At 57.1% G+C, this 24,825-nt stretch overlaps 3 protein-coding genes and 1 long non-coding RNA gene across 5 annotated transcripts; 3 read left to right on the plus strand and 1 right to left on the minus strand.

Annotated features, from left to right (window-relative positions):
- Positions 1–975: 975 nt before the first annotated feature.
- HOXD13 (homeobox D13) lies at positions 976–4,411 on the plus strand. The gene is made up of 2 exons (XM_038584928.1): positions 976–1,756; positions 2,628–4,411. The coding sequence occupies exons 1-2, from the start codon at positions 976–978 to the stop codon at positions 2,876–2,878; spliced, it is 1,032 nt and encodes a 343-aa protein (XP_038440856.1). The 3' UTR covers positions 2,879–4,411.
- A 21-nt stretch (positions 4,412–4,432) lies between these two features.
- LOC111094280 lies at positions 4,433–7,354 on the minus strand. Its single transcript, XR_005384767.1, has 3 exons — positions 6,696–7,354; positions 6,161–6,414; positions 4,433–5,002 (listed from the first exon to the last, which is right to left on the minus strand). It is a non-coding gene; the product is annotated as an uncharacterized LOC111094280 (long non-coding RNA).
- On the plus strand, positions 7,092–10,754 carry HOXD12 (homeobox D12). Its single transcript, XM_038584929.1, has 2 exons — positions 7,092–8,560; positions 8,715–10,754. Exons 1-2 carry the CDS (start codon positions 7,987–7,989, stop codon positions 8,951–8,953), a joined length of 813 nt encoding a protein of 270 aa, XP_038440857.1. The 5' UTR covers positions 7,092–7,986; the 3' UTR covers positions 8,954–10,754.
- A 1,260-nt stretch (positions 10,755–12,014) lies between these two features.
- On the plus strand, positions 12,015–19,533 carry HOXD11 (homeobox D11). Of its 2 annotated transcripts, none has more exons than XR_005384768.1 (2): positions 12,015–12,831; positions 17,079–17,216. XR_005384768.1 is itself a non-coding variant. In XM_038584931.1 (2 exons), exons 1-2 carry the CDS (start codon positions 15,534–15,536, stop codon positions 17,312–17,314), a joined length of 1,023 nt encoding a protein of 340 aa, XP_038440859.1. In that variant the 5' UTR covers positions 15,239–15,533; the 3' UTR covers positions 17,315–19,533. The 2 variants fall into 2 exon arrangements, 1 of the variants encoding a protein (XP_038440859.1); XM_038584931.1 differs by lacking the exon at positions 12,015–12,831 and adding an exon at positions 15,239–16,320 and having other exon boundaries at positions 17,079–19,533.
- The last annotated feature ends 5,292 nt before the right edge of the window (positions 19,534–24,825 follow it).

Below are 24,825 nucleotides of genomic sequence, written 5' to 3' on the forward strand. Positions count from 1 at the left end.
GGCGTCAGGAGTTTTCTCGCTGGGGCAGATCGTCAGGTTGGCCGCGCCATGGCCGCGTCTTGTCTTCTGCTTGACTTGCTTGTAAGCCTCGGTCTCGGTCCCGGCCCCAAGGGCGCGTGGTGGCATTCTCCTGGCGGGGGTGTGTGTGTGCGTGTGCGCGTGAGCAGGGAGCGTGGGGCGTGGGGCGTGGGGCGTGCTGCTCCAGCTGCTCCCCAGCCGGACGATCCCCTCTGACAACCTGCGTGATCCGCCCCGGCCCGTAGCTGTGCTCGCGGTGGGGGATCCGCCCCTCGGCTCGCGGTCCGGGTCGGCTCGTCCAAGGGACTGCGGGACGGCACCAGACGTCCGTGTCTTCTCAGCCCTCTGACCCTCTCCGTCCTGCGCCTTCGATTAGCTGCGCGGCTCGGGGATCCGAGCAGAGGTGGCAGAGCCAGCCGTGGCCCGAACAAGGCGCAGGCCTCGGCGCGCGTCTCGGTCGCAGACTGGGCCTCGGATGGGCGGTCGCGCAATCAGCGCGCGGGGGCCGGCTGCGGCGCCACCGCCCGGGTCCGGGGAGGGCGGGAAGGGGCGGCGGGCTGCGCCGGGGGCTGGGAAGGGGCAGGGGCCGGGTGGGTGGGTCCGGCGGGGCCCGGGCCGCGAGCCAGGCTCTCCCGCGCCCCCGCCCCCACGTGGCCCCGCGCAGCCAATGGCGCGGCCCCGAGCGGGAGCCCTCGGGGAGGGAGGAGGCCCCCCGACCGGCCCAGGCCCCCTCCCAACCTGAACTTCGTTTTTATAAACGTCCCGCGATGAGCTAACCTGTTGGAGGGCGGGCGGGCGGGCGGGCGGGAGGCGGGAGGCTCGCGGAGGGAGAGAGGGCGAGAGGAAGAGGGCGGGAGCGAGAGGACGGGAGAGAAAGGCGAGGAGGGAGGAGGCGCGCCGCGCCATGGTGTCCTGCGCGGGGCCGGGGCCGGGGCCGGGGCCGGGCCGGGCCGGGCCATGAGCCGCGCCGCGACCTGGGACATGGACGGGCTGCGGGCGGACGGTGGGGCCGCAGGGGCGGCCCCCGCCTCCTCCTCCTCCTCCTCGGCGGCGGCGGCGGCGGCGGCGGCGGCGCCGGGCCAGTGCCGCGGCTTCCTCTCGGCGCCAGTGTTCGCCGGGACCCACTCCGGGCGAGCGGCGGCCGCGGCGGCGGCGGCGGCGGCGGCGGCGGCGGCCTCGGGCTTCGCGTACCCCGGGGCCTCGGAGCGCGCGGGCTCCGCCGCGGCGGCGTCGTCCTCGGCCGTGGTGGCCGCGCGCCCCGAGGCTCCCGCGGCCAAAGAGTGCCCGGCGCCCGGCGCGGCCGCTGCAGCGCCCCCGGGCGCCCCGGCCCTGGGCTACGGCTACCACTTCGGCAACGGCTACTACAGCTGCCGCATGTCGCACGGCGTGGGCTTACAGCAGAACGCTCTCAAGTCGTCGCCGCACGCCTCGCTGGGGGGCTTCCCGGTGGAGAAGTACATGGACGTGTCGGGCCTGGCCGGCAGCAGCGTCCCGGCCAACGAGGTGCCCGCGAGAGCCAAGGAGGTGTCCTTCTACCAGGGCTACACGAGCCCCTACCAGCACGTGCCGGGCTACATCGACATGGTGTCCACCTTCGGCTCCGGGGAGCCCCGGCACGAGGCGTACATCTCCATGGAGGGCTACCAGTCCTGGACGCTGGCCAACGGCTGGAACAGCCAGGTGTACTGCGCCAAGGACCAGCCGCAGGGCTCCCACTTCTGGAAATCGTCCTTCCCAGGTAGGGGCGCTGGGGTGGGGGACGGGGAGGCCCGGAGGGAGGGAGAGGGGGGAGGGAAGAGAGACAGAGAGAGAGAGAGAGAGAGAGAGAGAGAGAGAGAGAGAGAGAGAAGGGAAAGAAAGCTCTAGGAGTGTAGGTCCCTACTTGGCAGCGGCGCTTGCCCTCCTCGCCCAGCCAGGCTTAACCTGATGGAACGTTCCTAGAGTTTGCCTGGAATCTGTACCGCTCTCCTTGGAGCTAAACTGCCCTCCTCACAACCCTTTTCATGTCGCGTGCAGGCACAAGCCTGTTTTTCCGCCTGCGGTTGAGGGTGTTTGCGTGCCCTTGGCTTGGGCCTTGGCCCCTCCTTCCCGAAGAGGTGTCACAGAGTTGGGTCCCACTTTTGAAGGCTATGACTGCCCCAGGGTCACTACTAAAGCTTCTGAGAGCTCACGAATTCCAAACACTGGAACACAAGAAATGGAAGCTTGAACAACAACAACAACAACAAAAAAAAACCTTGAATTTTTTTTAAAGTCTGCGTATGTTTGCATGTGAATGTGTGCAACCAGCATTTGCAGAAACTCTCCTTATAACTGTCCTCAATAAAAAAAAAAAAAAAAAACTGTCCTCAATAACCATGCCATAAAAGTGAAGGCTTGTTAAGATGCTGGTTTGAGAAACCATGACGATCCATCAAATGGCCTTCACTTTGAAGTGTAAATAATCTTTCTTTAATAATGTGTAAATAATATGTCTGTGTAAATAATAATGAAATGCAAACAGCCTGGTTTTCTTTATTCCCCATACTCCTTCCAAACGTACATACACAGCCCCCAGTGGTGCTCCAGGAACCCTGGTCTAATTTTTTTCATGCTGTTTTTTATACCAGGGGATGTGGCTCTAAATCAGCCAGACATGTGTGTCTACCGTCGGGGGAGGAAGAAGAGGGTGCCCTACACCAAACTGCAGCTCAAAGAACTGGAGAACGAGTATGCCATTAACAAGTTCATTAACAAGGACAAGCGGCGGCGGATCTCGGCTGCCACGAACCTATCCGAGAGACAAGTGACCATTTGGTTTCAGAACCGAAGAGTGAAGGACAAGAAAATCGTCTCCAAGCTCAAAGACACTGTCTCTTGATGTGGACCAGATTGGCCAGAGAGAGTTTAAATGCTTTCAGTTGTCTCCAAAAGACCTTTGGAAAGACTTGAATATGTATTTAATTCCCCCCATCTCCCTGCCAATGATGGCAAATTTTGTGAATTGTCTTTCTTTCTTCCCCTTATCTGGCTCTAAAACCTTTTGCTGCCCAACCTGACTTTGTAGTTCTGTTCCTTACTTGTTTATTATTGATTTTGTTCTTGTCTAGGTTTTTTTTTAATGATGTTTTTAATGTTCTGTTTCTCCCTCCAGGCCAGTATAAAGGACTTGAAGTATTTTTTTAATAATCCTCCCCCCCCCCCACACACACACACAATAATTTCAGAAGTGCCATTATGATTTTAGGGGCTTATTTTCTTGAGTCACTAAATATGCCTGTTTCCAGCACTGATTATCTTCATAATCTATTAGGAAAGTACAATTTGCAGTCATTCATATCCTGTGATTGGGCAATTTAATCATTAGCTCTCAGCAGTCACCCTGAGGCAAGTGGAAACAGCTCTGGGCAGGCAGTGCTCTAGGGTCACTGGGAAAGTCTAAAAACAGGCCGCTGGAGGTACTGTGATGGCTTTAAAAGCAGCTACCTTATTAAATAGGGTTTGTATCGATATTGGAATGAAGACAATCTTTCCTACTTTGGGTCTTTCATTTGCTGTTGTAGTTATATATGTTTAGTATACCTTGTCGATTTGTGCTTTTATAATCTTTAATTTGAAAATAATGTGTCCTCATGGATGCCTTCATTTCCCCAGCTCTCGATGCAGATATTTAAATGGCTGCAATTGTGAGAGTGATCCGTGGAGGGATAAATGCACACCTTCTCCTTGACCTTGGGTCTGTGGGACTAGAATTGAGGGGATCTCCTCGGTCCCCTGAAAGAGACTGAATCAATGTGGCCATGGGTGGAAACTTTAATCCAGAACCCAATGAAGAACTTGACTGTCTGAACAAATGTATTGAGGCTTTTGTTTTAAAACAGCTAACAAATATGAAAAATGTGGAGCTCTAAAGTTCAAGATTTTAAAAAAAATGTTTCTAAAAGTGATGACAAATAACTACTTTTAAAGTGCTGCATATTTATACAACTGAGAGATTATTTTTGTAGATGCAATGTCTGTGAGCTGGGATATGTGTGCAGTGCTTCAGGCATTTAAAAATCATTTTTTTTATTCCTAGGGAGATGCAAATAAACAGAACTCTCTTGTTTCCTCTGTGTCTTTATATATTTGTTTTCTTTTTCCAAGCTTGTGTTACCTCTCGTGTTCTTATTTATTATAAAATCTTGTTGTCCTGAACATTACAATGTTCCCTATCGATGAAGGAAACCTCAACTCCAGTTCTACTCTCTGAAGCCTCCACTCCACTTCCGCCACCCGTCTCTGCCCTTTTCCCTGTGGCTTTAACATAAGTAGTGATGTCTTTAAATGAGAATATAATTTGTGGTGTCTAAAATGGTATTTTTTACCAGACAAAAAACATCTCCAATAAAATTTTACTTCTCTTTCAATATTATCACTTTATTCAAATAGCTTTATTTTTTTTTAAATCAACATGTATGTTTGTGTCTGGGTATACGAAATTGTGCTGGCTTGAAGGTGTTCTTCCTAGAAAGACGGTTATAAATATCTACTCTTGGAAGGTCTTGAAATTAGACATATCCATATTTGGCAGTTGAAAAAGAAACATCTCAGGCTGATCCCTTATCGCCTTCTCCGAGCAGCCTCCAAACAGCATCTGAGGACTGAAACCATAATTACACACCCTAAACCTCTAGACGCAATTTTTAGGCACCATGAACTTTCTTTTCGAGGCCTTTTGGCCACTCGGGGAAATGGCCGCTGAGGAACTGGGTGCCTCATCGTCGTAGGCGCCCAGGCCCGAATCCATTTAGGGCTTGCTAACTTTTTGGTGTGTAAGTTAAATACGCGTGTTTAAAACTTCACACAATATGTAAACTCTTCTCGCGGGAGGGCTCCCTTGTGCATCTGCCGGAGGCAGCGCAGAGACCCCAGGTCCAGAGCTACTTTCGTTTTCTCTGGCCCGGCTTGATTGCTCTCCTGTCTTGCTCCGATGCTTGGCTGTGCGCCGCCAACTTCGATTTAACTAAAAGATAGAGACAGAGACACAGAGAGACAGAGTCAGAGAGACAGAGACAGAGAGAGAAAGGGACAGAACGGGCTATGATTCAACCTGGAGAAGAAATAACCCCTGAAAATGGGGACACATCGACCCCGACCTTCCACTGTCTGGAAGCGTTTCTAACATTTTCTCTGTTTTCCTCACGGGACGGGCTTTCATGTGAAACGGGCCTGTTTTCCCTTCTTTTTCCAACGTCATTTGCCCCCCCCCCCCCTTTTCTCCGTGAATTCCGGACTCCGGAGCCGCGCTCCATTCCCAGGTCCATTTCTAAAGGTTTCCAGGCGGACGGGGCGACGGCCTCGAGGCTTTTCCCTCCATCTGAGGCTTGCGGGTCAGTTCCCCTCCGCCTAAGAGAAATGGGAGTTTTGCTGAAGATTAAAACTGCTCCAATGCTCTCCGGTGGAATTTGAATTGATGGCTAAATCAATAACAGATGAAGACTTTGCTATTTATACGCATTCCTTTTGTATTCCGAATTGGGAGGGACTGGAGGGGCCGGTAGGTGGCCGGGGCGCGGGCGGGAGGCCCGGGGCGCCAGGGCGAGGGGGGCTCGGCAGAGCGGCCTTTCCCTCGGGTGGAAGCTGCGAGGCCGCGCGGAGGACGCCTCCGGGGCCCGGCGGGTTTCGGGCGCCGCCGCTGGGGACTCGAGGCCCGCGCGCCTCCGCGTGAGCGGAGCGAGGGAGGCTTTGCGGCCCGGACGCACCGCCAGACAAAGGGGCGGCCGCGACGCTCGCCCGGGTCTGGCAGCCTGCCGGCCGCCTCTGGCTCCGCTGTCCCGGCCAGCCTTGCTGCCACGATCTCCGGCTTCCAGGGACGCTCGGCGGGGCCTGGCAGCGGGCCGTGACCGCGCGGGCTGGCGACCCCAGGCCGGCTGTGCCGCCCTTCACTGTTGATCTTGACCGTGCGGCGGCGCGGCGCCAGGCGTGGAGCTCGCTCGCCATCTCCTGGGCGGTCGGCGGCATTGGCAGAGCTCGCGGCTCAGCTCGGCGGCCAGATCCTCTCCCGAATATTCCCCCCAGCTCTGCAGCCAAGCCTCCCGCCCCGCCCCCGCCGCCCCCGCCGCCCCCGCCGCCCCCGCCGCCCCCGCCCCCAGCTCCCAGCGCACAGCTTTGCCTGCCGGACCTCGGAAATCCTAAATCCGGGCGCTGAGGTGGGGCGCCTGGGCACCACTCTGAGCCAAGGAGAAAGGGAGGGAGTCGAGTTGGTCTCGCCTGGTTTTCACTTCGTTCCTTTACATCTTTAGTCCCCAGGGGTAAGCTGCAGCTGTGCGGCTGCCTCGGGGTCCGGAGGAGACACCCCTGCACTTGGAAGTACCGAGCATCGCGGTGTGCTGAGGCCGTGGGAGCCTGCGGGGATCCCTGGGGAGGCGGTAGCCCCTGGAAAACGGGGAGAGTTTCCCCCAATGAGAGCCTGGATCCCCTAAATCCTTAGGAACTGAGGTCGCAGCTTTTGCCTACACCCCCCAACGTCCCCCACCCGCCACCCCCAAGGACGAGGAGGGGTGTCCTGGTCTGCAGGTCTGAGCTCCCAAGGAAACCCCGACAGAACCCTGAGGAGTCCCGGACGTCCCCATCCCCACCCCCTGCCCCCGCCCTCGAGCGGGAGGAAGAGACCGACGGCGTTCCCCAGAGCCGCCCAATTGGTCGCCATAACTCACACAATAAAGTCGCAGCGCGGTGGTCAGCCTTGCCCTCCGGCGGCGCCTGTGTGGTCTCCGCGCCGGAGCTGGCGGTCTAACCAATTCCAGCTTGGCTCGGGACCGGCGAGGCGGGCTGCAGGTTGGGGCGGGCGCCAGTCACGCGGTCGCTGGGGTCCTTGGGACAGAGGCGGGAGAGGAGGACCCAGAGCCCCCTTGGCCAAACTAAACCGGAGGCTGCCGCACTGCTGCCGGCGACGGAGAGCGGCCCCAGCGGCGTCCCTGTCCTCGGGAACCCCGAACCCGCCCGCGGCCTCGGCGGCGCCCAGCCCGGCCCCCCTAGCCTGCTGCCTCGGTGTGCCCCGCTCTTCCCGAATGACTCTGGCTCTTCCGTCCTTCCACACCGGGTCCCGGGAGCTCTCGTCCTGCTCTGCCCACTGCAGAGGAGTCGAACAGCTTGGAGTTCTGGTTGGCAGGACGTAGTCGCCAAGGTGACTCCTGGCGATAAAAGGAATGTAGCCTTTGGCCACGGTTGGCCAATCCAGCTGCCCCTTCCCGGGGCCAGCATTCTCCATGGACCTGGACGGCCGCAACTTTCCTGGGAGCCGAGGGCTTGGCCATGGAGAAGCACACCAGAGTTGGTGTGAAACCGCCTTCCTGGCAGCCAAGCCTGGGCAGAGTTTGTGATGCCTTCCTCCTCCATCGGCAAACTTCTTGGACCGTGCCGGGTTCAGGCAGTGTGGGGGTCTCCGCCGCTAGACCACTAGTGCAGAGTCCTCTCCAGGGTGACGGGGTGGGGAGGAATCGGCGCAGGAGTAGCATTGCTCAGGCCTAGGGGACACAGCCCGTGGCCCCACCACACGGTGGGCTCTCCGTACAAGCCTAGAGGTGCACAGTGCTGGAGAAGGCCTTAGCTGCAACTTAAAGCTGGTGGAAGCAAGCCTGGCCAGGTAGCCGGTGGAGAAAGGGAGTGCAAAGCTAACCAAGACCAAGAAGGATCCCAAGGGACACTCGGGCAAAGGCACCCAATGTCCCCAGCTCCAGAAGCTGAGCCCGGAAACTCCCAGTGGTTTCACCTTCACTCAACGCTCTTGGGTTCTGACTGGCAGCCTCGTCCTTCACCATCGAATATTGCGGGTGTTATCATAATACCCTGAAGGGGGGGAAACGGGTCGGGGGATGTAGGCGGTGCTGAAATGACCGGCTTTGAAGAACCTGCAGGCAAAGTTTCGTCCAATCGTCTGAGCCTGTCCTCTTATTCCCGGTTGTAACTAAATACTGCTGCGAGCGCAGCCGAAGCCCTTTGTTGGAGATGTGCGAGCGCAGTCTCTACAGAGCGGGCTACGTGGGCTCGCTTCTGAATCTGCAGTCGCCTGACTCCTTCTACTTCTCCAACCTGCGGCCGAATGGCGGCCAGCTGGCCGCGCTCCCCCCCATCTCATACCCGCGAGGCGCGCTGCCCTGGGCCACCGCGCCCGCCTCCTGCGCCCCAGCGCAGCCTGCCGGGGCCACCGCCTTCGGCAGCTTCTCGCAGCCCTACCTGGCCGGTTCCGGCCCGCTTGGCCTACAGCCCCTGGGCGCCAAGGACGGACCCGAAGAGCAGGCCAAGTTCTATGCGCCCGATGTGGCTCCCGGGCCGGAGGAGCGTGGCCGGGCGCGGCCGCCCTTCGTCCCCGAATCTGGCCTGGCCCCCGCGGCCGCGGCTCTCAAGGCCGCCAAGTACGACTACGCGGGCGTGGGCCGCGCGGCGGGCGGCTCTGCGGCCCTGCTCGAGGGGACCCCCTGCGCTGCCGGCTTCAAGGACGACGCCAAGGGCCCGCTCAACTTGAACATGACAGTGCAGGCGGCGGGCGTCGCCTCCTGCCTGCGACCTTCGCTGCCCGACGGTAAACGGTGGCCACGCTCCCTGGGCCAGTTTGGGCAGGGCTGGGTGGCCAGGGGGGGTGCAGGGGACAGTGTGCAGGGGGAGGGAGCCGCTGGGGGCGGGCAGGCGACAGGGAGCGGCCAGCCGGGCTGACTCGGGTTGGGGCTGTGTTGCAGGCCTGCCGTGGGGGGCGGCCCCAGGGAGGACCCGCAAGAAGCGGAAACCCTACACCAAGCAGCAGATCGCGGAGCTGGAGAACGAATTCCTCCTCAACGAATTCATCAACCGCCAGAAGCGCAAGGAATTGTCCAACAGGCTGAACCTCAGCGACCAGCAGGTCAAAATCTGGTTCCAGAATCGGCGTATGAAAAAGAAGCGCGTGGTCCTGCGCGAGCAGGCGCTGGCGCTGTACTAACCCCGCGCGTGGCCGCGGCTGGCCAGGCCTGCCTTTTAAGGCCGAGGCCTGGCGTGAAGGAAGAGCCGGGACTGGGGGCTTTTCCGTCTGCCCCTTTTTGCTCCTCCGTCCCAAGTACCCTCCCGCTCAGTCTGCAGCCCCAGAAGCCAGCAGAGGACTTGGAGACCTGGCCAGTTGGGCCTCTGCGCTTCCCACTCTCTGGGAGGAGCCTGCAGAAGTTGCAGTATAACCTTGGCCTTGGGGCTTCCTGAGTGGGGGCCTGGGGTCACCTGTCCTAGCTCTCTTCTGGGGTATTTACATGGCGGCTCACCCTAGCACCCTTGTACTTGGATTTCTGCTTCCACCTAGACTCCCTTTCCTCTTCTCCCCAGCCCTTTTTGAATTTAACAGGCACCTCTCTAGAGCTCAGAGTGGAACTGAATTTGGGAAGTCCTTCTAAGGAGTAGGAAAGGGCTGCAGGCACATTTGGGTCTCTTTGCCGCCAAAGCCCCCTGCAGCAAAGCCAGAAACTTGGCTCTGGAGAAAGCAAAGGGCACCGCCCCCCTCCTCTCTGCCCTGGCTGATTTGGGAGGACAAAAGCCACCCTTGATATTCAGACTTTGGGAGGAGAGGGGAGAGGAGGGACAGTGTGGCCGGACAAATTCGAAGATACCTCGGAGTTGGGTCTGGGCTGGCCCTTCCAGCTGGACAGAATGGGGTGGATACTTCCTTCCCAGGGATTGGGGCAGGGAGGCGGAGGCTCCAGGACCTAGCGAACTGCCATCTCTAGATAGGACTGGTAAAATTCTCCTACTTCTCCTGTCTCCTCACACATGTCTAAGCCAGAGCCCTGCACTCTGTAATTGGACTCAGCTCTGGTGAGGACAGCTGCTAATCTGCTTTGAGGCTGGGTTGCACTAGGAGGTGGGAAAAATATCCAGGGGGAGGAGAAGGCAGTGAGCAAGGAGAGGGGTGTCCTACATTCCAGCTGTAAATATGACCTCCCTGTTGAGGTGGGTAGAGGTGTAGACATGTCTTTCTTGAATTAGGATAATGGGCCACCGTTTGGAGATGTGAAAGCTCCTCCACCAGTCAGGGGGCAAAGAAGGAGGCCCCTCAAATTCTCAGCCCCTGGTCGCTGCTCTGACCAAGTAGAGAGAAGTTCCCTTCTCTTACCCTTTTCACCACCGGACAACTCCACCAGGGGCCTTTCTGTGCCTCAGCCACTGTGCCTTTTCTGAGGCCATGGCTGGCTTCCCTCGATGGAGCTGGAGCGGTAAGGCCCTGAGCCCTTCTGGGCTTGCTTTCTGGAAGCTGGGGTTCCTGATGCCACATGGAGTTGTTTTGCATATGTTGGGTTGTCCTGGCTTACCCTCAGTGAAACTGAGGGAGGCCCCCCCAAGCTCCTTCTAACACCCCTGCCCCTTTTCCCTCTCCTTCTGAGAAGTAGCGCCCCCCAACTCCTACTGAAGTGTATGACAGCCAAAGAGTTGAAGATTCCTTCCCAAAGTCCAGTGATTTATTTTCAGTGGAGGACTAGGCCCTAAGATATGGAGTGGGCACCTCACAGAGAGCCCCAAGCCTCCACCCAAACGACCTCAGTTTATGTTGACTAATTGCAATTTCTTTGCTATCTAATAGTTGTTGTGCATGGTTTCTGTTGTTTTGATTTTGTTAAACAACAACAACAACAACCCAAGAGCTTGTATATATCAGATACATCGAAATGTTTTGAGTGGAAATAAATATCCAGGTCCCAGTCAAGGTGTCAAGGGACTGATGTCAATTTTTCAAAACGTTTCGGATTCCCTCCTAATGATTTGAGGCCACCAAATTCGTTTTTCTTTCCTGATTGTGGTTTCACTGCAGGTGTTGACTGTTCATTAAATGAGAAAATGGCTTCCAAGTCGGTCAGAAAATGGTGTATAAAAGCCTATGAACAAGATATGTATGAAACATCTGAGTGGGAGGCGCGGGGACTGTGGGCAGATTTGAGTGTGTCTCCCACAGTAAGTGAACTCTCAGCTTGTTGCTGGCCAGGGCTTCTGTATTTTGCCTAAATTCTCAAACTTTAAGGCTTGCTGTTGGGGGTGGGAGGCTGCTGTCAAGATATGAGGCTCCTCAGATTTCAATACAAAACACGTCTCCCTGGTCAGGCTTCTTTAGAACAGGCTGTGCCCGCTGGAAATCCTCCATACTGACATCTCTGCCTGGAGCCCAGTAGGCTTCCTTGGGAAATGTGCCCTCTGCACCCCACAGGCCTTAGGAGCCTCTAGCTGAGGCTGGGAAAGTTAAAACCTGCTCAGTATTCACCATCCTCTTGCAGATCTCAATTTCAGCTAGCTTTGAAATGGGAACTAGACAATTGCTGGCTTTTAGCAAGTGGAAGAATTAGCAAAACCATTAAATCTCTAATACCAAGTATTCATGGGTTCCAACTCCCCTTTCCTGAAATACATTTTGATGTGTATTTTTTAAAATGTTTTTTAAACAGTTCTTTTAAGAAAAATATAACGGTGGGGGGCAGGGTGGGGTGGGGTGGGGTGGGGTGGGGTGGGGGAAGAAGCAAGAGGCTGCAGAGGCCCTATCTTCAGAAATGTTTTCTCACCTGATGGGGCTCAGAGAGGTATTGGTACCTGGAGCTGGGTCTCTCCCCCAAAACAGCAGAACAAAGGCGGAGGCCACACGCAGACTATAGGTCCAGAGGGCTGGGTAAAGGACTAGGAAACCGGACTTAGACGCAGGCCCTGGGATAACAGAGAGAGACCGATTCTTTCCAATGTATGCCATTAAATCATCACATTTTTTCTCTTTAGCCTGGGATGTGGGGTGGGAGGAGAAATTCATGGAGACCACTCCCCAAAGAGATTGAAATTATTCTAAGTGCAAAATCTCGGTTGTCCGTTGGGGCTTCAGCAGTGTTTTTTCAAATTTGTCCCCTTTACTGATCTGCACAAATACAAAGGCGGTGGTGTCCTCTCTCCTTTCCTAGCCAAGGTCCTGGCAGGGATTTGGAACCACGGCGAAATTCCTAAGAAACAAACGCGGAGAGAAATGATGCTGAAATCTGAGTGCTCAACATTCCCTCGCACAAAGACAAATGCGTCCTCCGAAATGCTGCAGTCCAGGCAGGCCTCTTGACCAAGAAGAAGGGTTTTAAACGAGAAAAAATGGCTTCGGCTGGCATTCAACCAGCTGCAAGCTCAGAGGGCCGACCGGGGGACTCTTAAGGCCTGGGGGCTCACCCCGAGGGAGGCGGGCTGGGGAGGCTTCCGGGAGGCCGGCGGGTGGAGGAGAAATCCGGAACCGTTGTAAATATTCATGTCTGCGGGAGGGGGGGGTGTCTCTTCACCCCGCCTCTCCCAGCTGCAATCACCCCCCCCTCGGGAGGAGGGGGGGCACCGCGCCTGTCCGACCGTCCTTGGACAAAGGTGATCTCCCCACATTTTTGTTCTCCAGTCACTTGACTTAGGGAGCCCATTCCGAAGGCTCTGCAGGGAAGGGACTGGCTCTGGGTGTTTTCCCTCGCGTTTCTCCTCTTCTTTCGTTTCCTAAAAGAGCATAAATAATTAAAGTTTGGCAGGGAGGAAAAGCCTTCTTGCAGAACTGTAGTGGCAATAAATGAAATGACTCAGAATCCCTTCCCCAGTCAGCTTTTACGAGAGCTGCCAGACAGTGTCTGTTCACGTTCTCCAGATACCAGGGGCGCCCTGACAAAGTTAAGGTCAAGTTAGTGTCTTATCTTGGGTGGCTCAAAATTACCGCATCGCGTCTGGGCGCTGCGCGGAAAGCGAGCGCTCGCGGAGCAGCTGGATGTGCCGGAGGGTCGGATGCGCTCCGCACGCTTCGAGTGGGGGCCGCGCGGGCAAGGACCAGGCCACAACGCCGGAGGCTCCACGGTAGGTCCTCGCGGGGCGCGCGGGGCGGGGGGCTGCGCTTTTCCTTAGGTTTGGGGGTGACGGTCGAGGAGGGAGCTGGGGGCCGAAGGCCGAAGCCGGCTGGGCCCGGAATGAAAGCCCCAGGTGGGGCGTGGGGGCGGGCGCCCGCGCCGCGGAGCCGAGAGGGGTCGGCGGCCCCTTCCCGGGTGCACCCGCGCGCCGCTGCAGATGGCGCGCCCTCCCCCGCCAAAGCGCGGCTCCAGCCTGAGCCGCCATCGCCATGTCGTTGAACTTGAATGGTGCCGTCCTCCCCATTTCCCTCTCCAGCGGTCAGCAGGCTCCGCTTTGGGGGCAGCGGGCTGCCTGCGCCCCACCCCGTGCAGAGAGAAGGTGCGAGAATTACGCGCACTCCCAGACACGTAAAGACCCGCCTGGGGGGGGGGGGGGGCTGCCGCTGCCCTGGGTCCTGAGCTGCCGCAGGGCCAGTGTGCAGTGTCCGGGGAGCCATTTTAGGAGACAGATCCAGGGGCGTCGACCACGAGCCCGAAAGGGAGAGGCTGGGGCGGGCGATGGAGATGGGAGGCAGATAAGTGCGCGGGCGGTCTGCTCGGAGGAGAAAGGGGCGAGCGGGGATCTGGGCGAGGGTGCCAGCTGGGAGGAGGGTGCGCGAAACGATGGGCAGTTCTGGGGCGGGGGAGCCTCCTGGGCCTCCACTCGCCACGGACCTGTTTGCGCAGTGTTCCGAGCAAAGCAGAGGTGGGAGGGGGGCGGAGGAAGAGTGGGAGGGAGAACAGGAGGGAGGAGAGAAAGAGAAGGGGGGGGACAGCGGCCAGAAAATAGATATGAGCTCGGATCACCCGCCTTTTCTCTGTCTGTCGGCTCGGTGGGCAGAGCTGGCCACACGGGCACTGCGGCGGCGGGCCAGGGAGGGAACCAGCTTCACAGCCCGCACCACCTACCCTGGCCGTAGGGCTGAGGCCCAGAACCCAGTGCGGGGATTGCCTGGGCAGAGGAATCTTGGGGAGAGGGCCGACTTCCTGACCTCGGTTCTGGGATTCGGGTTTGGGGAGCTTCCTTCCGAGAGACTGATTTTACCTTTGGAAAGCGCCGGCTCTCCTGCAGGCGGGAGTCCAGGCCTCGCCTGGCCCCCAGGGCTAGGAAAGAGGGAGAAGGCGGCCTTGGAGGAAAGCGAGGCCTTGGGGCACATGGATGGGGGGTTCTCAGGGCCAAGTGCTGCAGAGAGGCTCAAGCCAGGAGGAAAGAGCTGCTGAGAGCACTCCGCCCCCTCCCCAGGGCCAGCGGACCTCCCGGGGGCTCCCCCCCACCCCCGAAGTGACCATGCGGGCTCAAGGGCACCGCAGGAGCCTAGGGGAGAGCCGGCGGCGTGGATGCCTAGGCCTTGGCGGGTCTCCGACGCAGGGAAGGGGCTGGTTGTGAGGCGGGCTGGTCCCGGTCCAGGCCAAAAAGCAGAGAGGGTGAGGAGGGTGGAGGCACCCACAGTTGGTCTGGGGCTGCTGGGGAGTGGGAGGCCAGGCACCTTTAGAGTAGGAGGACTCCGGATCCTTTTGTTCACCAGACCCCCCAGCTTCTAGAAGGGCCACCGGGCGTCTCCGAGGTCTGAACTTCCTCCTTGCTTTAGCTTTGGGAGAGGAAAGGCAGAGAGGGGACAGGGGTGGTGGCACACAGCTAGGGGAGAGGAAGAGAGAGCATCAGGGGACAGATAGGCAGAGGAAAGGAAGAGGAAGGAAGAAGGCTGGAGGGAACGCGAGAAGGGAGCGGGAGAAGAGAGGACAGGCGAGAAAGAAGCGAGAAGACTGAATGGAAAGGAGGGAAGGAGAAAAAGAGACGGGAACAGAGAGAGGAGGAGAGAGGGCGAAAGGTCCGACTGGGCACCGAGGCCCTGGCCTGGGTGAGCTCCTGGCATGGTTTTGGCGTGGGGTTTTTCGAGGCTGGCACTCGCGCTCCGGGGGTCAGGAGTGGAGGGAACCAAGTTATTCTGCGCTGAAGGCGCAGGGCTAAGAAATATGTAAATCAGGGCTCCGTGCGCCCCGAGAGAGGCGCAATTACGCCCCTTGAACAAGAAGCAACAAGCTCCTGACCGGCGAGCTGCAGAGGGTGGCGGCGTCGCGGGGGAGGGAGCGGCTGCAGGAAGGGGTGTGGGGGTGGGAACCTCACAACCTCACACCTAGTCCCCTATGCCCCGGGCTGGGGCTCCCCCCTCTGCTCTCCGCTTCTTTCCCTTCCCCCTTCCTCCCCCTTCCTCCCCCTCCCTCCTCCTCCCCGCCGGCCTCGGTCCGCGTACTTAAAGCGGCGCGGGCGGGCGGGCGCGGGCGGGCGGCCCAGCCGGGCGGTGGCAGATGCACCCAGCAGTGGCGGCCGCCGGCGGCGCACAGGTGACCGGCCTGCGGCTCAGCCCGGTCAGGGGGCGCCCGGGGAGCGCCGGCTGGAGAGGGAGACCGGTCCGCCCCCAGCGCGCGCGCGTCTCGGCGCCAGGAGCCGTCCCGGGGCGTGTTGGCGAGAGCTGATATAGATATAAGGACATTTCTCTCCATGGCGTCACGTGACATAATTACCACCAGAATCAATCAAGATGAATTGCACGTCAGCGCCCGGTGGGGATTTTTGCTTAGTTGATCCTGGCCCAAGCCTCTTGTGCAATCGATGGCTCAGGTTGGCGGCGCGGGGAGCGGCCCGGGGCTCGCCGGCGCGCACGCCGCGGAGCCATGAACGACTTTGATGAGTGCGGCCCGAGCGCAGCCAGCATGTACCTGCCGGGCTGCGCCTACTATGTGGCCCCGTCGGACTTCGCCAGCAAGCCGTCGTTCCTGTCGCAGCCGTCGTCCTGCCAGATGACTTTCCCCTACTCTTCCAACCTGGCGCCGCACGTCCAGCCCGTGCGCGAAGTGGCCTTCCGCGACTACGGCCTGGAGCGCGCCAAGTGGCCGTACCGCGGCGGCGGCGGCGGCGGCGCGGGGGGCGGCGGCGGCGGGGGCGGCCCCGGCGGGGGCGGCGGCGGCGGCGCCGGGGGCTACGCTCCCTACTACGCGGCGGCCGCGGCGGCGGCGGCGGCGGCGGCGGCGGCCGAGGAGGCGGCCATGCAGCGCGAGCTGCTGCCTCCCGCGGGCCGCCGGCCGGACGTGCTCTTCAAGGCGCCCGAGCCGGTGTGCGCCGCGCCCGGGCCGCCGCACGGCCCCGCGGGCGCCGCCTCCAACTTCTACAGCGCCGTGGGCCGGAACGGCATCCTGCCGCAGGGCTTCGACCAGTTCTACGAGGCTGCTCCCGGGCCCCCGTTCGCCGGGCCGCAGCCCCCTCCGCCTCCCGCGCCGCCGCAGCCCGAGGGCGCTGCCGACAAGGGCGACCCCAAGACGGGGGCTGGCGGCGGCGGGGGAAGCCCCTGCGCCAAGGCGCCCCCCGGCTCGGAGCCCAATGGGGCGGCAGAAGGCGGCGGCGGCGGCGGCGACGGCGAGGGGCCCCCGGGGGAGGCGGGGGCTGAGAAGAGCGGCGGCGCAGGTAGGCACCCGGCGCGGGGTGGGCGGCGGGGCCGGGGACCGCGGGCGCGGGGGGGCGGCGGGGGCCTCCCTCTGCTTGCGCCGTTTTATGTGCTACTTTATAAGCGTTCGAAGGGGTTTATACATCCTATAAGATTTCCCGGGCCGTTGTAAAGTGTGTTTACGATAGGAAACCAATTTAGGTGGGCTTAAGGTAGACTTCGAAGGGGACGTTAATCGCCGGAGAGAGCTTTTCCCCAGTTTGGGGGGGGTGGTGGTTCTGGAGAGCTTGGAGTGCGGTGGGGGCAGATTTCAAGCCACTTTGTGAGTGTGGACACTCGAGCCTCCTGCTTTTAAGGGGGGGTGGGGTGGGGAGATCCTTGAACTGGACTTTATCCAAGCCTCTGGCTGACGCGCGCTGCTGGTTGGAGTAGAGCAGATGCCTGGGCGCGCTCGGGTTTCTCTCCCTTCGGGTTCCAACTCAGAGCCGGCCTCGCCCTCTGCTTCTCCACCTCCGTGACACGGTGTGTGTGTGTGTGTGTGTGTGTGTGTGTGTGTGTGTGTGTGTGTCCTGGCGTGAACACACGTCCACGCCCGCACTCTCTCCTGTGCCCGCCCATATATCATCCCCCACGACGCAGGCAGGGCCTTTCAGTGGCGGCAGGGGACGTCCCCAACGGGGCCGAGGCCTGGCCCTCGCGCGGGCCTGGGCCGGCGGGCAGGCGGCCGGGGGTGGGCAGTCAGCCGCCTCTCTCACCTCTTGGTCTCTTTGCCTTGCAGTGGCCCCCCAGCGGTCCCGGAAAAAGCGCTGTCCCTACACCAAGTACCAGATCCGCGAACTGGAACGCGAGTTTTTCTTTAACGTGTACATAAACAAAGAGAAAAGACTCCAACTCTCTCGGATGCTCAACCTCACTGACCGGCAAGTCAAAATCTGGTTCCAGAATCGTAGAATGAAAGAAAAGAAACTGAACAGAGACCGTCTGCAGTATTTCACTGGAAACCCCTTATTTTGAGAGCTCCAGGAAGCACCCCTCTCCCAGAGCCCCACTCACCCACCCACCTCCCCACCAGCCTGCCCTCGGCAGGCCCAATGTCCTTGGGTTTAATGACGCCTCTTCTCTGTGGAACTCCACGAGTCCTTCCCACGGTCAACTCGGGACCTCCCAGCGACCACTGCTGCCTGCCGACGAGGCCGGGGACTTGGCCGAATGGATCCTAATAAGGGGAAAATGGTAAATGCAAACGTCCCTTTACAATTTTACCGCCAATGTGCTGTTGTTCTCGCTCCCTCCCTCCGAGTCCCCGTGGGGACGCTGTGGGATCTGTAGAGAGTTAGGCCGCTGGGCTGGAAGGCACTTGTTTTTGTTCTGAGTTTAAGGGACCCGGCCATCCCCCTTGGTGAATGCAGATTATTTAAACTCTGGGAAATGTATCTTTGGTCTGTCGTATCAAGGCATAAGTCACTGTGTTTTGTGTGAATAAATGGTTTCTAGTAAAATGGAGGTTACAGCTTGAACACACTATATGATTTTTTTCCTCTTTAAAGAAGTTTAGTGTCTGATTAGGGTATTTTAGTGGTCAGAACCTTCTCCCATATGCAACTGAAAATCAAGTGAAATGCTCTTTAATCCTGCTGAAATGAGAGTAGCTCTCTCCCACCCTCTCTAGGCTACACTGATTTGTTAAAAATCACTTCAGGGATGAATTTCTGAACTGAGGATCTAACCCAGCCATTCTGGGGCTGCTTTCTCCGGGCAATCAGGCTGGGGCAGCAGGAACCTTAAGAAGGAAGTCTCTTCCTCCCATTCCCAGTGTAGTGAACTTGGAATTTCTGAAAAGACAAAAACCATTTTTAAAAAATTGTTAGAAAATCCAAATTTACTCCTAACAAGATGTCAAGGAGCCAGGGTCCCTTAAAAAAAAAAAAAAAAAAAAGCAACCAAAATTAGAAACCTTCATGGAAAATAATGGTTTGCTAAAAAGGAAGTTACCAGTGGGGAGAGGGATCCTTGCTAGTGTCACAGCAGGCATACGGCAGAGAAGGGAAGACCCCTCCCTGGAATAGGGCCTGAGGCTGCAGACCCACTTCTCACTGCATTTATCGCTTCAAGTTAAAGAATGTGGTGGGGGCTGAACTGCACTTTATGTTGCAGGGCCAGGCCAGGCTGTTTACAAAACCTTGAACTGTCTAGACAACACCATAAAAGCCAAAGTTCTAAACAGCTTAATTGGGTTATATTATACACCTTCTGGTGGGCCCAAAAGAGATTTCCGCAATGTGCAATAAACTGTAGGAGTGAGAAAAGCATCTCTCCCTCTGAAAAAAGTAAAGTGAATCGTGACTCTTAACCTCTTCTAAGCCCAAAGTAAAAAAAAAAATAAAAAAAAATCCATAAGATGTACAGTACTCCAAGCATCTGCAGAGGAGGTATGCATTTCCAAATGCAAAATTTTTTTAATTACCAAAGTTTAGGGGGGGGGAGGAAAAACATAAGTGCATAAGTGTATGCCTTTGAACTTCCAAAATGTCAAGGTCATCACCTTTAACCTTTCTGAATAATTAGGCGCCTTAAGGTTCTTCTGTGATATTCAGCCGCCACCCACTCTCACACACACATGCTTACACACCTCCAGACCCCCACATACATTTATGACCACACAGCATCATATCAGGGGCTCACCATAAATCTAAGCAAATGCCTTAATTTCAGGATCAATAACCTTAATTTCCCTTCAAACATTTGTGTAATTCAATAGCACTTGACTTCTTTTTAAAATACTGGTTAGATTTAAGTGTCTACCAGCATGTTTTTTTTTTTTTTAAATACAGATGGTATATATACTGAGGTGGATTTTTTTTTTGGAGGAGGGGGTCATAGATAGCAATCCCCTTTGCTCTAATGAAAAACCATGGCTTTAAAAGCAGGCATTTGAAAGAGGAAGCTCTAGTCAGATTTACAGCTTCGCTATATTTGAAAAAAAAAATGTTACCCCGTCAGATAAATTACCGAACTTTCTTTGAATATGAAAATATTCCTTTTACAAAACTGAAAATATTTATATTGTTTTCCAAAGTGTCCCTCAACCTTTGGTGAACATGGCAAGAGAAACAAAGCCTACAATCGAATAATTTCGTTCGGAAGGGGATTCCTTTGTGTGGAATTCTGGGCGTCCGTTAAAATGTCAATGCCCTAGTAGTATGATCGTTGCAGGAGCTTAAAACTGCTTTATTTCTTTCTCTCTCCATCTATCTTTTTTTTTTTTTTTTTTTTTTTTTTTTTAACTGCGTCTAAATGTAGCAAGCTTGTGTGTCCACCACCTTGGGGAAGCCGAACCAAGAGATACCATTTCCCGTTTGCATGGCCTTGGAGAGCCACACGGGGGCGTGCTCACGTTCCAGAAGCCGCGTCTGGCGCAGAGGCCGCGGTACCCTATCTTTCCAATAGTGATTCTAATAGGCAATCTCAGCCCGTTAGTTACAGGCGGCCACTAAGTATTTGTTTGCTGTTTGTTTGTTCTAAGCAACCACGAGGTGTGCGAACTTGTGTATAGACAGAGAAAAGGGAGCTACCCGGATTCCTGAAACAGACAATCACCCAATCGTTGTCCCCTCCAAGATAACGCTGTTGCAAAGAATACCTTGCCATAGCCTGGTGGTGTCAAGGAGAGATTTTTTTTAAAGACGAATAGGTACATTTCGAAATTGGTCATGCCACTGCGAGTTGATTCAATGAGGGAAATTAATGTTCTTGTTGGTTTGAGTATGGAGAACGATATGAGGGTAGGACCAGCTCCTCCCCAAAAGCAGGGTCCGCCTTGTACCGACCGACCGCCGGGGATGATTAAAAGGCTTTTGTTTAAGACAGATCGGGGCGCCGGCAACTTAGCTTGGTGTGGTCTCAGGGAAAATGAGACGCGTCGGGCCCGAGGGGGTCGTTGTGGGCCAGGGGGTGCCCCCCGCCCCGGCCATGCCTGGCACCCGGGGGTACCGGCAGCGAGAGGCGCCGGCGGAACCCTGAGCTGGGGTGTCTGGGCCCGGCTGGGCTGGCGCGGCCGCGGGAAGCCGCAGGCCGGCCCGGGAGCGTTTGGACTGCGAGGCAAAGCGGCTTAGAAAGGGGATTGCATTTGAAGCCACGGAGCTTTGCATTTGACAGGAGCCCGGCCGCTCTGCGCGGCCGCCTGCGGGACTGGAGCACAGAATGTGATTTGGGCCCCAGCTCTTGGCAGCAGCCTTCTCGCTGCACGCCCTGCGGGGCCCCCCACGCCCCTTCCGCACAGCCCCGGACTTTGGGGAGGGCCCGTGTCACCATCCTCCGTCCAAAAGAGAGGCTCCAGGGGGGAGGGCTCCAGGACGCGGGCTGTTCTAAGGGAGGGTGGCCGTCCCTTCTGGCCCGAAGTTCATCGTGAAGCGCCGGCAACCCCCAGATGCTGGCCTCCTCGGCTCTGCCGCCTCTGTCGCCTTTCTCCAAACCCCGCACCAAAGGCCCTGAGCCCACCCCTGGGAGCTGGCATCGGCGTCAGTGGAGGCTGGGGCGCCATGAGCCCCCCAGTGAGGCGCCAGCCAGAGGCATAGGTGTTCCCCACAGGCCCCCGTGGCTCCCGCCTGTCTGACCGCGGGTCCTGCTTGGCTGCCGTGAAGCGACATTTCTCAGAGCCTAACCTGGGTCTCAGGCCAGGTGGGGAGAGAGCCCTCCTCCCCAGATGTCGTTGTGCTCCTCTTCGGGCGGGTCCAGCAGGGGCGGGCGCGTGTGGCCTCTGAGGGCCCCTTGGCCTTGGCTGGCAGCCTTCCTCAGACAACGGGTGCTCAGCAGTCTGCGGTTCCTCTCCTGCCAGCAGCGCCCAAGATGGGCCTGAGAAAGGACAGAGCATCGGACCAGGACTTGGGGGGCTGCAGACCCGACCCCTCCTGATTGCTCAGAGCCGGTGGGGCTCAAGGAGCGAGGCCATGTCTCTGGAGTCATCAAGGTCTCAGATCCTGAGGTGGAGGGAAAGTGCGCCAAGTAGGAGTCTTTTGTGTCTGTAACTGAAAAAGGCTCCCCAGCAGCCAGCCCTTTTGCACGGTCCCCACAGACTCTTCACTGGGTTGGTGGTGGCTTCCACAGCCTGCCCATCTGCCCCCTTGATTTCTTTTCACATTGGCTGGAAGGTGCACAGTGCAACCTGGAGGGGCTCCCTGGGGAAGCAGCCTTTAAAATTCGTCCCCATCCACTCTGCCCCCAAAGAATGGCACAGCCCTGAGACCACTAAGGGCCCAAATTCAGGGCAAACCTAGGAGTCCTCAGGTCTACTCAGGCCCAGGGTCACTGTTCCTCCTGGTGACAGAGGAGCACAGATGCAGGCCACTTCTTGATTACAAATGCTAATTTCTTACTAAGGCGACCCTATTAATTTTTTCTCGGAAAAGAGCTGTGCCAGGGAGAAGGAGGTCTTGGTACAAATATGGATATTCATCTCCTTTATAGTGCAATATTGATTTATTATTAATGGTAACTGCTCCAACTGATCTAAAGATGATCGAAAACAGCAGCTATGCAGCTACATTAAATACTCGTAAGCAAAATACAGGCTGGCCTTGGAAGGCACTGCCTTTTCATTCCATTTGCTTCATCCTAGCCTTAGAGTCTCAGCCAAACTTTCCATCCTCCCAGGTCTACATCATTCTCTTGTATTATTTCTATTTTGCTCCATTTTTATTATAAAATTTCTCTGAAATATTGGAGTCTCTGGCCTCAGGGAACTGGTCTGAAGGCAGATATTTGAGAAAGAATAAAATAGAATTTAGTGATAATAGATTCAAAATTATAGGCAATACACATATTTTCTGTGAATGAAGAAGACCCACTTCAAGCCAGATCTAATGTGGGGGTGACTGAGAGCCTGAAGCCACTGAGAGTTGAAACAGAAAGGCCCCCAAATTCGGAAGGCAGATCCTGCTTGTACTGGCTCACCGCAGACCTACCCGCTCCGCGAGGAATGGCTGGGTTTTAGCCTGAATGTTTTCTTCATGTATAAATAAAGATTATGAAAGGGCTTTTGATGGGCATAAAATTCCCGATTAGATTGAACAGTCCTGCCTCACGAGTGGGATAGGGAGAATTGGACAGCCGAGTTCCAGGCAGCTCCCCTGGCTGAGATGCAGAGGGACGACCGTCCTGGAGCGCCAGGCTGGCGTCAGGGCGCCTGCCGAGAGCGTGTGCAGCGGGCACTTTGTCCAGCCCTGGGCACGCTTAACTGGGGCCGGGATCGTGATCTCCACCTTCTGATAAAACTATTTTTGGGGTGCTGATCAGTGGCTGTTAGCTTTGAACAGGACCGTAGCAGACCAGAGGCAAAAGTTGTGTTTTTTTTTTTTTTCCTGCCTTCCTCACCCGCGCCCCACCCCCCCACCCCATCTTCAAGCTTAAAAACAGTCACCCCTACGGAAAGGTAATGTTTAAACCTCGGGCTTCGCCGGCCGGCATCCCGCAGCCGCTGCAGCTAGAGGCGCCAGGCTTTTAACCTGACAATGATGTTGTATTTGAACAGCTGCGTAAAGGTTTAAAAGGTCTGTCTCATTGCCACCGCGGAGTTTTTTAAAAGGGGTTATTGTTTGGGCGAGGGCACTTCAAGGCGACAGGCAAAGTGGTCCCAAGGCCGAAAATAATGTTCAGCGCCTGTTTCCACCAGGCCAGGGGAGAGTCCTTTTAGGGAGGGGGGACAGAGGGTTTGTTGGAAAAGGTTTTTGTGAAGGAGTGAGCAGGCTCCTGGTTCCCCCCGCAGAATGCCGAGGCGCTTTAATGAGCATCGGGCTCCAAAGAAATGTTCTGCTGAGGCGGAAACCCAATTTGCCCACAAGTTCAGTCCCTGGGCCTGAAATCCAAGGCCAGCCCATGACAGGGCGAGTGTGGGGAGAAGAGAGCCCAGACGCCTTCCCGGACAGAGAACTGGTTCACGATCAGGGTTTCTGGGGCCCCCTTCGTCTCTCGGGTGCAGGGAAGGGGATCTGGGAAGCCCGGGGATGGCTCCCGTGCCCTGGCCCGGCCCCTCAACCCGGGCAAGCCTTTGGAAATCAAGGTTAAAGCTCCCCGCTGCTGCCCCGAGGCCGGGGCTTCCGAAGGGCGGCTCACCCGCCTGCAACCAGAGAACAAGAAAGGAAGTTGTTGGAGAAGTTTCTCATAAAACTCTGAGTTTCCATGGTGGTGATGGTGGTTGTTCTTTAATGAGCTCGACCACAACCCCAGACCAAATCCTCTTTATAGAACTTTCCGTCACCAAAGGAAACAGAGGACCAAGAATCTCCCAATTCCTTTTTTTTTTTTCCTCCCTCCCCTCACCCAAGCAAACCAGTGTCAAATAATTTTAGGAATTGTCCAAAACTATAAAACTCAACTCCTGACAAAAGTATAGCTTTTACTATTTGACGATTTGTGTTAAAACAAAAATTGACCTTCTTGGTTGGTAGCGAAGGGGAAAAATCAATAGTATAATTTTCAATAATTCATAAAGCGAACGCCATTATGCTAAATCTTAACTATTAATCTTATCCTTTACAAAGTCTCGATTGATTTGTTAATAAAATATCTTCCCGTGTGTGGCAACAGCGGGTATAACTCTTTAAAAACCTTCAGAAGCAAGAAAATTACCAAGTAGCCCAAGAATGTAGATGAGAATTTTATTGATCGCCCTGATTCTTCTTAATATGTATTAATAAATTCCACAACCTTTTGTACCTTGCACTTGTCAGAAACCAATGCTTTTACAAAATCCATAAAAGGAAAACATTTTTTTTTTTTTTTTTTGCAGAAGAACCAAATGACACCTTTGCATCTCTCTCTCTCTCTCTCTCTCCTACTCGGCCCAGTCAGTTTTCTAAAACTTCTGGAGTCCGAGGGCGAGACTTTTCCCCTCTCTTTGAAAAACAATCTTTTTTCTCTTCCTTCCTTCCTCTCTGCTCATTATTATCAGGGTGTGTAGGGAGGGAAACCTCGAGGTGGTTCTCCCGCTGTGAACCGGAGGGACGCTTTCGAGGACAGCCAGCTGCTGGCGAGGGATCGTCTCCGGGCTGAAAGCTCCCAGCGGCCCGGCCGCAGAGGTCGGGGTGTGGGTCCTCCGAGGGCCGAAGGCTCGCAGCCCCGGCGGGGCGCGGAGGGGCCGGGATCCCGCAGCCCCTCGGGCCGGGGGCGGGACCGGACAGCGCCAGGGCCGCCCGGGGCTCGGGGCCGGGGCTCGGGGCTGGCCAGCTGCCTGGCCTCCGAGCCCTCGCCGCCCTCCGCCTCCGCTCCCCGCGGGAACTTGGCCGCGTCTTGGCGGGCGGGCGCGCCCTGCAGTGTGGCCCCCGGGGGTGGGGTGCCTCGGGCCCGGGGGAGCCGACTCACCTTCCCAGGCTGCCCGGGAGAGCGTGAGCCACCGGGCCCCCCCGCCCCGCCCCGCCCGCGCCCCGGCGCTCGGGCGCGGTCCGCCCGGGTGTGCGCGGGGCAGTGCTCCTGCGCGCTGGCGCCCCGGCGCCCCGGCTTCCCTCCCGGGCGCCCCTCTGGCCGAGCCTTTC

The sequence above is a fragment of the Canis lupus genome, chromosome 36, assembly GCF_011100685.1.
Source record: "Canis lupus familiaris isolate Mischka breed German Shepherd chromosome 36, alternate assembly UU_Cfam_GSD_1.0, whole genome shotgun sequence".
In the NCBI taxonomy this organism is placed as follows: Eukaryota; Metazoa; Chordata; class Mammalia; order Carnivora; family Canidae; genus Canis; species Canis lupus.

Coding starts and splice junctions, on each gene's coding strand:
- HOXD13 (XM_038584928.1), top strand. CDS start 976: ATGAGCCGCGCCGCGACCTGGGACATGGACGGGCTGCGGGCGGACGGT. Junction 1,757..2,627: donor CTGGAAATCGTCCTTCCCAG/GTAGGGGCGCTG, acceptor TTTTTATACCAG/GGGATGTGGCTCTAAATCAG.
- HOXD12 (XM_038584929.1), top strand. CDS start 7,987: ATGTGCGAGCGCAGTCTCTACAGAGCGGGCTACGTGGGCTCGCTTCTG. Junction 8,561..8,714: donor GCGACCTTCGCTGCCCGACG/GTAAACGGTGGC, acceptor GCTGTGTTGCAG/GCCTGCCGTGGGGGGCGGCC.
- HOXD11 (XM_038584931.1), top strand. CDS start 15,534: ATGAACGACTTTGATGAGTGCGGCCCGAGCGCAGCCAGCATGTACCTG. Junction 16,321..17,078: donor TGAGAAGAGCGGCGGCGCAG/GTAGGCACCCGG, acceptor TTTGCCTTGCAG/TGGCCCCCCAGCGGTCCCGG.